The sequence below is a fragment of the Pezoporus wallicus genome, unplaced genomic scaffold (assembly GCF_028554395.1).
Source record: "Pezoporus wallicus isolate ANWC-B61680 ecotype Strahan unplaced genomic scaffold, APGP_CSIRO_Pwel_v1 contig_4901, whole genome shotgun sequence".
NCBI classification, from domain to species: domain Eukaryota; kingdom Metazoa; phylum Chordata; class Aves; order Psittaciformes; family Psittacidae; genus Pezoporus; species Pezoporus wallicus.
Genome location: NW_026640354.1, coordinates 169,064 through 182,253, shown reverse-complemented (window position 1 = coordinate 182,253; position 13,190 = coordinate 169,064). Strand labels below are relative to the sequence as shown.

The 13,190-nt window shown below is 35.9% G+C and overlaps 1 protein-coding gene across 4 annotated transcripts in view; it reads left to right on the top strand.

The window, feature by feature from the left end:
- The window catches only part of MYO6 (myosin VI), a 79,148-nt gene that overhangs the window by 45,096 nt on the left and 20,862 nt on the right, over positions 1-13,190 (top strand). For all 4 annotated transcript variants that reach the window (XM_057418803.1, XM_057418805.1, XM_057418806.1 and 1 more), the window contains exons 17-24: positions 1,272-1,445; positions 5,118-5,156; positions 6,775-6,868; positions 8,113-8,243; positions 8,348-8,425; positions 9,304-9,433; positions 11,237-11,327; positions 12,559-12,709. In XM_057418803.1, the coding sequence (XP_057274786.1) occupies positions 1,272-1,445; positions 5,118-5,156; positions 6,775-6,868; positions 8,113-8,243; positions 8,348-8,425; positions 9,304-9,433; positions 11,237-11,327; positions 12,559-12,709 (888 nt within the window). The remainder of the gene's footprint in view (positions 1-1,271; positions 1,446-5,117; positions 5,157-6,774; positions 6,869-8,112; positions 8,244-8,347; positions 8,426-9,303; positions 9,434-11,236; positions 11,328-12,558; positions 12,710-13,190) is intronic.

Genomic DNA, 13,190 nt, shown 5'->3' with positions numbered 1-13,190 from the left:
GCTGTGCTGTTAGAAGTAGGCATATCCTGTAGGGTCATTTTACAGATAAGAAAATTGAAGTCTTTGTGTAACCTACCTCATTTTTCTGAGGTCACTGAGTGAGTCAGTGTCAAAATAATCAATAAAATTGGAACACGTTTTTCCTGGTGCTCTATATTTAACTGTGTATCTCATCATGATATGTTAATACTACCTTGGAGTGTCTTCAGGAACAGAGAAGCCAGATACGAGCACATAAGCTGTGCTGTCAGAGTGAATCAGATATGAGTTAGCTTTGGTCCAGAAGCTATGCTAATATGCTTGACTTAATTTATTCCTTTCCCCAGAGGAACTTTCTTAGCCTGGATCTTAAAACTTTTCGACTATAGCTACCTTGTACCTCACCTGTTATTTGTTTCTCTTTCTCAATGCATTTGAGGCAATTCTCACAATTTGATTTGTGGTGAGGACATTCAGCTGGCTGCATTCAGAGTCCGATCTGGTGTTTTCATAGTCCAAGGAAATTTTAGAGGCCTGTGTTTTTTGATTCTCATCCCTTTCATGTGATACCTGACAAATTCGTATTTTCTTCAAATTAGCCTTGTCCTCTTCTGTTCATAATTACCAAAGTAACTATTAAAGTTGCTTCAAAAGCTATTGAGAATTCTGTTAGTGTGGAATTGCATAGTAGTGTCTTGATCTCAGAATGTCTGTGTAACGTTTTTTTTAACTTCTAAAGTTAGGTAAGCCAATTCAAAATAAACATGAGAGGTAAGGTTTGTAGGAAAGGACAATATCTTTTATGAAATCAACTGTTCTTAAATAATCATAGTACTATCCATTTTTCATTTCACTTTCCAAATTGTGTAAATGCACCAATTAAAGTGTGCATGTTAATCCTCATTTCACAACAGATCTTAAGTGATATTACAAGCAGTGAAGAATTAAGCTTCTCACAACTCCCAAGCGATGATATGCTGAGTGCTGGAAATGGAAACAAGGAGGATAATCATTGACAAAAACACAACTCATCTCTTAAAAGGCACTAAACCTTACCTTGGGTTTCATGATTCCAACATCCTTCAAATTTAAGAATATATATTCTCTCTCTGCCAAAGTGTCTTGTGTGCCCAGTTGAAAAGTTGTTTGAACTAATGTATGAGTGCTTACCCCACATATTCTTGCCGATTTTTGAATCTCATATTTAACTAGTTTCTTTTAGTTTTCTTTAAAACTTAAGTAACTGGGGCAGTGAAGCAAACGTGCTGTTATTTCTTGGGTTGTCTTTTCAGATGCAATTTGTGGAAAAAAACAACGATGCTTTGCACATGTCCCTTGAATCTCTTATATGTGAATCCAAGGATAAGTTTGTTCGACAGCTGTTTGAATCTAACACCAACAACAACAAGGATCCCAGACAAAAAGCTGGGAAACTTAGTTTCATCAGTGTAGGAAACAAATTCAAGGTAACAGTATAGCAAATGATCTTATCTTCTTGTAGTAGTTGCTAGTTTTAAGTTAACTGACATAAGCAGAACCTAAGGCTGGGAGAACAAGTGGTAACTTGAGATTCAAATAAAGAAAATTCTGTTAAATAGATGTTTTTTTCTATTGAATTATAAGAAACCAGTATATTCGAGCTACATGCTATGCATTTCTGTTAGAAAGATGTTTCATAATAGTCCTTACAGAGATTATACAGTAGTTTTTCAGTGGGAATTTTGCGAATCCACAAGGAAGATCTCAAATCTTGAGATCTAAATTTAGATTCTGTGGACTTTAAGCAGTTCTAAATGTGAGAAAAGTTATTCTTTCTTCCTCTCTTAATTGTGCATTCTAGAAGATATATTGATTGGCTACAGTTTGCCTTCTCAAAATTCAGTACCTAACCTAACTACTGTTTTTCCTCTTGTAAGCATAAAGGTAGTCATGGCTTTCACAGAAGGATGTTCATTGTGCTGAATGTTTCCTTTCTCAATACCTGAATCTGATGCTTCTCCTCATTTTTTCCTTTCTTCTGCTTGTTGTAAAGCTGACCTTCAAACCTTGTCTTCTCCAAATATTTTCTGCATCATTTTCTCATTCATCAGCTTTATTTTAGCTGGACTATTCCAGCTCAGGATGGCTAGAAAGAGAACTATAGGGGAATTAAGAGATGAAAAGCAGGCACAAGCATGGGCTGCAGGTAAATTTTTCAATCTCATGGATTTACTGTTGGTAGAGCTGCTGCAATTTCAGCAAGAGCTCTTCTCAACACATCTGGGCCAGATCCAATGAAGGATTTGTATCCTTTCAAGTCAAGTGCTGCACCATTTTTGGTATGCTACCTTACCTAGGGCACCCAAAACCCCGCATTATGTTCCTAGCTAGACTTCTTTCGCAGACTGTGTGGAGAGCAGATCTTAGACAGTCCAAAATTTCCTCTGAAGTGGGGCACTGCTTACTCTATGTGGAGAAGCATTTCTGCTCCATGTCAAGGTTAACTGCTGAATCAGGATGGCAAGATAAATTCCTACTTGCATAATTGTATCTTGTGGCTACTGTTTAGAACTCTTTTCTAATAACGCAGGGGTTGAAGAATGGGAAGTATATGATAGCAGCACTTGCTTTTTGTGTAGAAACAGTATTCTGCTTAAGGTCTGTACTTTATTCAGTGTTTTATGTCTGTTGTATTTCCTGTAGCACCAAGTTATTGCTCACTCTGCCAAAGAGAATTCTCTTTAGACCTTTCTGCAGACGGGTTGCTGTGTAGCCAGAAGTAAAATTTTCATGGGGCCAGGAAGACTAGGAGCCAGAGGCAGAGCCTGACTTGTAGTGGGTTTTGGTATTTAACTGGGAATTGGACAGCCTGCTCTCTTGAGTTTTGCTCTGATGATTATTTCATCCTCCTTTTTATTATATAGCGGTTGTAGAATTAGACTGTAGCAATTGGTTTAATATAAAATACGTGATCAGAATGCAGACTGAACAATGGAGTTACATAAAAATAAGCCATCTCCTGAGCAAACCGTGCACCATGAGTCTTTTGTGGGTGAAGCTAGGATCCGTTGTTTTTTATTATTCAATTTTCAAAATGAAACCAATTGTGATTTCTGTGATATAGTTTCTACTTTCTTACATCTGGGTTTACAGTTCCTCTTATATTTAGCACCCCACGTACAGTAGATGTAGACATGTGAATGATACCATAGTCCAAGGAGGGCTGAAATGAAAAGGGAGACTTTTTAAGTTAAGCAGCAATTGAGTGGGAACGTTTTGGATTGCCTTTTGGACTTTGGATGTTCACCTCTTCACTTCGAACATGACTGAAGTCCTCTTTGGATCTGGCCCATCAATCTAATTCTTTCAATGTTTTCAAGCTTCATGGCATTTTGAATGTATGTGTTACTTCCAGTAATGCATTTAGTATTACCTTCCCAGACACAATACGTGCTGCTGATGAACACTAATAGCCTTGAAAATTTCACTATTTCACTTCAGATGAAATCAAAATGAGTTCTGTTATCTTATTAGAAATTTCATCCCTTTAAGAATAAGAATTTTTGTTTACCACTATGTCAGTCTGTCTCAAATTCTTCTAATTGCATATATTATTGGATGATGTTGCAGAGACTTCTCTTTATGAAATCCTTCACACATCCCTTCCTTATAACTAATTAAAATTCTCATGAATGATTTGAGGGAATAATGATTAAGTAGTTAATCAGATCTACTCAAGAATCTTTGGGATGATTTTCTCTTACTATGGTAATGATGGACTAAATCTTGATAATTCAAAGAGCAGTAGTTTTAGCAGAATGTTTTATTCATATGATCATTTAATTAGTGAAATTTACCTAAGAATGACTGGCTTATTTCTTGTCAAATCACAGAGTATAAGGAAGGGGTATTTTGCCTCTAGCAGAAATGTGGTTTGTTGTTTTTTTTTTTGATGGAAATCAGGCTGTCCCTTTCAAAATTAAGTATTTTTAATTCAAGAAAACATGAAGATTATATTCAAATAGAAATATAAACGGTACGTGTAAGTGAGAACTGAGCAGGAGGTTATTAGTGTTTGTCATGCCTCTTGTGGCACTCCTCTTTTTCTAACCATGATACTTTAAATAAACCGACTTTATCCACTGGAAGGATGTCTGGCAGCTGTAGGTGATGCATATTGCCCATACAAATCTGGTTTCTTGGATTCAAAGTAATTGAAAGATCTGGTTAAAAATATCAGTCAAAAGTCAGATTCTTTCAATTTTGGTTCCAGTATGGAAAATGAGGAATATGTTAGGACGTACAGAATTTTGTCTTACTTCAGTCTATATATATTTAAAGCTTGCTGGTAACTAGAAAGGCTGGCACAGCAGTAATCAATGGGGTGAAGCAGACACATCTGTAAAGTAAAAGTATAGACGTTTTCCTGATGTGGTTCTGGAATATTTTAAGTCCCTAACAGTTACATTCAATAGCAACTGAAACTTGTTTTCCCTGGTAGTATTAAGTCTCTGGAAATCCTGTAGACTTGCCCCCAGATAATTATATGACTGTGGTCTTTTATCATGATTGTATGTTTAAATGAAACTTTGGTAAATGTGATTTTAAAATTATAATCTATTGTCATCAACAGTATTAAAAATTTGGAAGTTTGGAATAAAAATATATTATGCAGGTTCATTCACATAAATATTGTCTTAGCTTCAGAAAAACCCAAGAAAACTCTGAACATACCTGCTTTTTATGTTAATTACTTAACATACAAATATGTGCTTGTTATAGATTAAATTTGGGCTTCAATAAATTTTAAGTCTGTTTTTCTTTTAATTATTGCTGATCAGTCTCATTTTCTTTATAATTGTATTGTATAGGCATTATTTCCTTTAATTTCACACATGGGCTTGCACTTTTTTTATAACTATTTCGTAGTAAGTAACTAGTCCATACAGTATTGTTGCACTGTTAAAACACAGTCAATTCCCGCAAGACCATTCATGAACTGTTGCATGGTTTTGTCTGTTAAAATTTGTGAATGTTTATCAGTTCTGTCTGATATATTAACAATGAACATGCATGCATTAATGCTGTACCACTGTTCTGTGTGCATGTTTCTGTAATTGTTGTAGTAAGCCTCTTGAAATACCTATTTTCTTTTGCAGACACAATTAAATTTGCTTCTTGAGAAGCTTCACAGTACGGTAAGTATATATGCAGATACAGGCTAATAATTTTCTGAAATAATGTCATAATAGATTATCTAAACAACATGGCTTACAATAAATGTGATAAGTAATTGCTTTAGCGTTTGATGTTATATGACACTTCTGAAACATCTTCCTGTGCTGGTGATGTTTATTGAGTTACTTATCCCTCTTCCCTTCCCCTTCCCCCCTCTTCACCCATTCTCCCTCTCCCCCTTTAAAAAAGTTGTAGAATGAAAGTTACACAATTTGGGTAAACAATATGAAATCTGTGTGGGCTGCAGTCTCCTTTTTTGTCACTTTTACTTCCTTCCATTCCCTGCTTATCACTGATGACTAACTAATTTGCAGAAGATTTAGAGATGTTATGTAGAAGTAACATGATGATAATTTACTATTAACTGTTTTCAGATTCAGTAAAGCCATTAAAAATAAAGTGTTTCATTTCACTTTTGTGTTAGGTTGTAAATGCACATATGGTCAAAAAACCCAGATTCCCATAATGAATATTTGCTAATTTAGCAGATGTAATTTGAGAGTTTGTGGAATGTAGTTCAACATACCCATTTTTTTTTTAGAATTTGGAGTTGTAGGAACACGTTCTTCTTGCTCTTGATTGCATATTCTAATAAATTTAGATAAAAGGTTATGCCCTGTCAAAAAAAAAAAGTGGTGGTGGGGGAAACATGGGAAACGAATGGTACAGGTGCTGGAGTGTAGTGGAAACTAAGATTTTACTGTACTCGTAAGGCTGGTCTGAAAGAAAGATGATCTCTTTAACACAGAACACTCTGTAACTGAGACCCAGTCTAGGAAAAAAAGTATGTGGCCAGGCTTGCTGTACTCTGAATTTAGCTAACCTGTGACTGAGGGTGTATTTTTAAGACAAGCTCCCTTGGCACGTGCTGTCTTTCAGCTGAAAGATGGAAAAAGAGAGAAGACACTGCAAACCAGTTTTCTAAGTGCCAATTTAGTTTTAGTATATAAGTTACCTTTAACAGCCACCTATTGCAAGAAAATCTGAATAATTGGGTGGTGTTTTGCAAAAATGTCATTCTTAATGAATGTGAAATGATCAGACAAAGCAATGGTCAAAATTGTAGAGGTAGCACACATGGTGCTAAAAGAGGAGCAGACTAGAACAACATGAAGGGAGAGAGAAACTGTGCCAAAAGAAATTATAAAAAGTAAAAATTAGGAGAAAGGAAGGTCAGGTTCGTCTGGTGTGATCCCAGTGTCAGGGGGCTGGCAGGATGTTCACTAACGTGAACTTGGGAAGACTGAGGCATTTAGGTTTTGTGCCTGTAGAAGGTAATGAGGGTAGTGGAATCTAGACTGCTAAATTGTAATTAGATTGTGCTAATGTTAAGGAGAACAGTTGAGTGAAAACTCTAAAGTTGAGGGTCCAATTAATAGCTTGAACACTGAGATCAGTTACATCACGACCAATGCTAGGGTGCAAAACTGATATGTGAGAGAAAAAGAACGTCAGCAATTCTCTATTAAAATACTATTATTTTGTATCTCATTCTCCCCCCCAGTTCTTAAATTATGAATTGCTATTTCAGAAGGTTTAAAATGTGTAGATTCTTCTAAATTCTTGTTTTGGTAATAGGGTTCTAGCTTTATTCGCTGTATCAAACCTAATTTAAAGATGACAAATCACCATTTTGAAGGAGGACAGATTCTTTCTCAGCTTCAGTGTTCAGGTAATGTTCTTCTTCTGTTTATTACTTTGTGTATTATAGATTGACCTAAGTTTGAAATATGTGAGATGGAAGCAATAATTTCCTAGTTTGAACAGTTGCTTTCTTGAAGGTAGCTTATTTATGTCTTATGAACAGTTATTTAGATTCTTGGTAACTTTAGTTCTTAGTAAGTTAGCTCTCGGTCAGTAGAGCCCTAGAAATAATTCATCTGAACAGCCATAATGTCTCTTCTTCACAAGAAGAGTTGGTGTAATTTCCATTGGTTGCTTTTCCATTGATTATAATGAGAGTTTAGCCACAAAGTGCCTGTGTAAGAAGCCATATAGCCATATATTGGTGCATAAATTTAGATTTCCCAAGGCGGAGTTGAACCCCTTCTCTTCGTGTTGCCCACAAAGTCAATAGGGCAGCAGTACAGTCCAGAACAATAGAATCCCTTTAAATCACTGTGGCAAGTGAAGTGTTAGAAACGTGTGCATTTAGGGGCAGTCAGTTATAGCTGAAATACCTAATAATTGAAACATACCTGTTTTCTTTGATCTATTAAATATTATGATAGAGTTGAATAGTACTATTTTTCTGCTTTTCTGTATTTTTGTGCTTAATTTTTGTGCTTAATGTTTTTTCTTTTTGAAGTCAAGATACTTCCAGGTTCTGCAGCTGATGGTTTGACCAACCCGTGTGTTTAACGTGTCACGTTATCGTCACAAAAGCTTAACAATTTTTCAGCAATTAAAATTGCATTAACATCCCTAGTAGTAGGTTTCTGCGGGTTAACAACATTAAAATTACATCTTAGCAGCTGATACCTAGCAGTGCAAACACACTAAAGCAAGCACTGCATATGTATTTGATATTGCATTTGCACCACATCTCCCAAATATCATTGACATGATGGAAAGAAAAGCCCGGTTGGGCATTATTTGCTTGTTTTTCATTTTATTTTAAAAATAAAAATGTCAATTCTGCTAAAAAGAAAAAATATTTAGGAGAAATATTAGATTGGGTGTTACCTCTCCAATAGAAAGAAGATCATATAGGCTTTTCTTATCTGTTCAGTATTAACCTTTTGTGAATGATCACATGATCATTAGAGTCTCGATCAAGTCCCATCTGAGCTTTGTGATTTAATCTCTGAACAATATTTAAGGCTTACATCATAAACTATTGGTTATAATAAAAGTTGCTGCTTCCTTTGCATTTTACTGATATCAGCTTTTGCGCATGTGTTTCTATGAATTTAGGAATGGTGTCAGTTCTGGATTTGATGCAAGGTGGTTTCCCTTCACGAGCTTCATTTCATGAACTATATAATATGTACAAGAAATACTTGCCTGAAAAATTGGCTCGACTGGATCCTAGGCTGTTTTGCAAGGTAAGAAACAAATTCTTCACCTATAATATCCAGGACAGAAAATGTACTGGGGGAGGGTGAGGAGTGGTGGCAGAATATAATCCTGACTGTTTTTGGTGTTTCAGGCACTATTTAAAGCCTTGGGACTGAATGAAAATGATTACAAATTTGGGCTAACCAAGGTGTTTTTTAGACCTGGCAAGGTAATGTTTCTCTTGGACTTCATGAATATAAGTCTTAGTATAATTTCAGTTGGAAGGGACCTCTGAAGGTGACATTGCTCAGAGCATTGCTAAAAGTGTGGCCAACTTAAATAAGGTTGCCCAAGGTTTTTTGTAAATAGTGTTCATTTTCTATGAAAAAAGCCAGTATTAATACTGATTTAGTTTGTTTCATAGTCTTGTTGCTAATGCTGCTCAATTCCTAATGCAATATTTGTATTCCCAGATGTGCTACCAGTCACTTAAGACTTATGTTGACTATGAAAAAGAGCTAGTCAGAGCAAAGAAAAAGTATTTTCCAGTGAAATCTATTCATAGCTGAAAACTGTTGCTGTGATTTTGAGCATTGCTGTTGCTATGCAGAGAAAGATGAAGTAGGGAGCTGTTGTGACTGGAAAGGAGAATTATTGTAGTCCCAGAAGAATGTTCTTCCTGCCATAATAACAGAAAAGTAATAGTGCAAGATTTTCAGAAAAGGTTGCCTGTAGTTGGATTCATACACAAAGGTTGAAAATTAAGAAGTGTTTTCAGGGCTTTATTTTTTTCTCAGATACATGTCTCAAAGTTGTGGAAGGCCAGAATAAGTATTCATGATATAGAGAGAATTGTGGCAAGAAATATTTTTAGTGGTTAATAAATTGTTGGATTATTCAAAATGCAAAGTGTTGCACATCAATTAAACAAAAAAACCCTGTAGTCATTTCTGTTATCATCAAAGAATAAACCAATGCTAGATGTACCTGCTTACTTGAAGTAATTGAAACTGATATAATGATTGCATACACTCAACATGCTCTTTAATAATGTCTAATTTTCTCTGTTCTCCTGCTCTGTAAAACTTTTTTTTTTTTATTCTTTAGTTTGCAGAGTTTGATCAGATAATGAAGTCTGATCCAGATCACTTAGCAGAGCTCGTGAAGCGAGTAAATCGCTGGCTCATTTGCAGTCGTTGGAAGAAAGTTCAGTGGTGTTCTCTATCAGTGATTAAATGTGCGTATTTCATGTTTTATTAAATCAAAATGTAAAAAAATCTAGCTAAGAAATTATTATCACCTTGAAATGTGGCCAAGGATGGGTAAGCAGATGGTTACATACTGAAGTCTGAGCAATTGACTTCAAGTTTAGTGAGATTTGGTTTTATTGTTATTTTTTAAATGCTTTATGTTAGGGACATACAGTGGGACTTAGAGCAGGGGTTTTTCAAAGTGGGACATCCAGCCCACTAGCAATCTCCTGAGTCCAGTCTGCTTCAGTGCTTGCTGAAGTCTGGGCAATTGCACAGAAATAACTATCTGCCACAGGTCTTGCAGGGGAGAGACTGCTGCATCAGCAGAAAAGAACAGTAGTTCGACTCTCAGCTAACATGGAGTCACGTAGTTCTGGGAAGTGCCTGCACAGAGGTTGTCATCTTCAGACAGAAACTGCATGTTTGAAAGCACTGACCTGAATTATGGGGCAAACATTCTCTGCTCCAGCAATTACTGGGGATGAGCAAATAAGTGCCTATCACTATTGATACACAGTTCCTAAGTGCTTGGCCTTCCCAGTTTACTGTGCAGAGTAGGAATAAGGTGGTGTGGAATAGAGACTGGTGCTTGTGGGGTGCTTCAATAAAGTTATCTGGGAGGTGGGGTAAGGTCTGATGCAGGATGTCAGGGATCTATATAATAACACGGAGGGTGGAAAGTATACATTAATATGGGAAAGAAAAGCATAAAGGCCTCATGCCTTTTGGCTGTGTGTTTGGGCCAGCACAGTTGTGACATCTGTATCCATCACTGATTGGATACTATTTGTTGCTATTTATACTAGGGCAAACAGAAATTATAAGTTCTTTTCATATAGGTTTCAGACATCAGAAATTGTAACACTAAAATAATTTTTTGACCTAGAAATTTATGCCATTTAGTCAGAAAGATAGGACAGAAAGTCTGTCACTGTGTCCAAATAGTAGCAACCCAGGAAAATAATATATTGTTATGATGTCCCTTGCTTTTTTTTTTTTTAGTGTTTTATAGGAAATTAGAAGCTAATTTTATATCCAGAATAAAGTTGAAATAGGTACACAAAAAGTAGAGTGCATCTTTGTGATCATCTAAGTCCAGTAGTTAAAAACCACCGTGTTCACAAAACATGCTCAGTTGATAACAGAAGGCACCATTGATCTTTAGGCGTCTATGATTCATCTAGTAGACATGTAAAAAATTTATTGTTGCAATTCTGAGCTACTTGGCACACATGCTAGTACCTGTACCTTGACATTATTCTGTTTAACCGCTCTCCTGGTCCCAGCCATTTGAGTTTTAAGATGAAGACACTATTGGAGAAACAGCTGGAGTTTTTGTTTTGTATTCTTTAATTTCAGTATTGCAGAGAAATCCTCAGCAAAGTTGCAGGCACTTTATTATCTCTAGCAGATACTGGCTACTTGATTACCCTTTAGCACAGTACTTAGACTTTATGTTGAGCACTTCCTGCTCACTAGGTCCAGTGACTTTTCACTGAGGTTTCTGATGTCTGTGAATCTAGAAGGGTGTGTGTGTGTGTGTGCATGCATGTGTGCTAGCGTGCACGTGCTGAATTCTTCCTATTTGTTTTGGGTGAGAGTCCCCATGCCTTGGCTAAGGATTGTGAATTCTGTTGTCTGCTGTGTCCTAAGTATTGTGGTATAGACCTAGCTCTCAAGCACATGTTGTCTGCATAGTTTTGAGCCATCGAGTGTGTGAGTAATAAGGAGTTGTGTTAAATTGTAGAAGCCGTTGAGTCTCAGTATGGTTTTTTTTCTGTTTGCAGTAAAAAATAAGATAAAGTATCGAGCCGGTGCCTGCATTAAGATACAAAAGACTATTCGTATGTGGCTGTGCAAGAGAAAGCATAAACCACGGTAAGAGAATGTTCCTTGGTTGAAGAAAATGGATTCTTAATAATATTTTGTTGTGAATGTAAAGAGGAGATTTACTATGCTTAACTAAATATATCTGAATTCATAGAATGATGCTGAGTATGACTGAGAGACTTTAGGAGGTTCTGTGTTCCTCTTCTCTTTCAAAAGGTGTATAGATTAAATCTGAACCTCCTAAGAGATATTTGTTTAGCTGTCTGTTCATAAAGACCTTCAGTGATAGCCTAGTTATTAGAAATCCTTAGTTAAGCCTCTCTAAATGAAACTTAAGCTCATTATTTCTTGTCCTTTTCCCATTCACACCTTCCTTTATAGGCACCCTTTCTTTTTCATCTTAAAAATAATTATGTGTTCCGTCTGTCTTCTCTTCTCGTGAAATTAAATATTTCCATTAGCTTAAATGTGACTGCATGGAATACTGGCAGAAAAAGCACTTCAGTCATTATATTCTGCTGACATCTTTTTCTTCTTTGATAGAGATCCAACTCTCTAGTCTTATAAAATGTTTTCTTTTGCAGACTTTGATAAGTGTATTTCATTTTGTACCTTGTCATTTCTGACCATGGCCCTGTATTTTTAAGCTGTTCTGTACTCATCTTTAATGATTTGATTTAGTTTCTACTTTTCGTGCCTTGTTTTCCTGAATTACAGTTCAGTGATTTCTTTCTAAGAAGATGTCTCTGCAGTGTTGTAACTTGTATGTGTGGCCTTCAGCATTGGTTCTTAAAAAAAGCTCCATGTTTTCTTGGACTCTTCCCCAGACTTCTCCCTCTAGCCCCTCCACCTGTGGGACTAATGACTAGGTTCATGTAGTTAAGTTTTATGTGATGCAGTCCCATTATTTGAATAAGTGGAACAACTCAACCTTTATCCACTCCAGTCAAAATCCTCTAATGGATACTAGTGATTTGTTATTGAAAAAACATCCCAAAACAACAACCAAAACAACCCAACCCCTCATGAAGTCTCAAAAAACCTGCCTTTTTACATTTTGAGTTGCTGTCTGCTAATCAGTTTAAATATTGTTTACAAAAGTCTCCGTTGCTTGGTGACTTCATGTGATAACTTTTGAATTTCAAAAAAAGTGGGTTTTATCAGAAGGCTTAACTTGTATCCCCTATCTACCTCTTTAATGTGAATGATTACTGGAACTTTAAAAATATTACTTTGTAAAAACATCTCAAGATAGAAATAAACTGTCTTACCTTCACAGCATTGATGGCCTTATAAAAGTGCGTACACTGAAGAAGAGACTTGATAAATTTAATGAAGTAGTAAGTGCTCTGAAGGAGGGCAAGGCAGAGACGAGCAAGCAGGTCAAGGAGCTGGAGTATTCTATTGATGCATCAATGACCAAAATTAAGGTATGATAATAAACAGAGAAATAGTTTCTTATTGCTGGAATCTTTTAAAAACTTTAGATTAAGTTAAAGACCAATGTATTTTTCTTAATAGAAAAGACATTTTAATATAGAGGTCTTAATTTTTTGAGGCAGTTGGTAAATCCTCTTTAAAATTACTTGTGAGTGTTACTGAAGTGAGTCCTGAATCTGGGTGCGTACATTTAGACTTTGATAATATTGTCTGTCTTTCAAAATTGGCACTAGGAAATGTAAAGCAAAAATGCATGTTGTTATTGTGAGAAAAGTGTTGTTAATAATTTGCTTGTTGCTTTTATTATTGGAATAATTCATATTAGCAATGGTTTAAATTAATCAGGACTGAAACATGCAAGCATTTATCACAGAGTGAAGAGATTTATATTCCACTTATGAGTTTTCTTCAGACTTGATAGTAAAGAGAATTCAGCTTGCTGATTATGCTTCAGGATCTATAGTTCTCTAT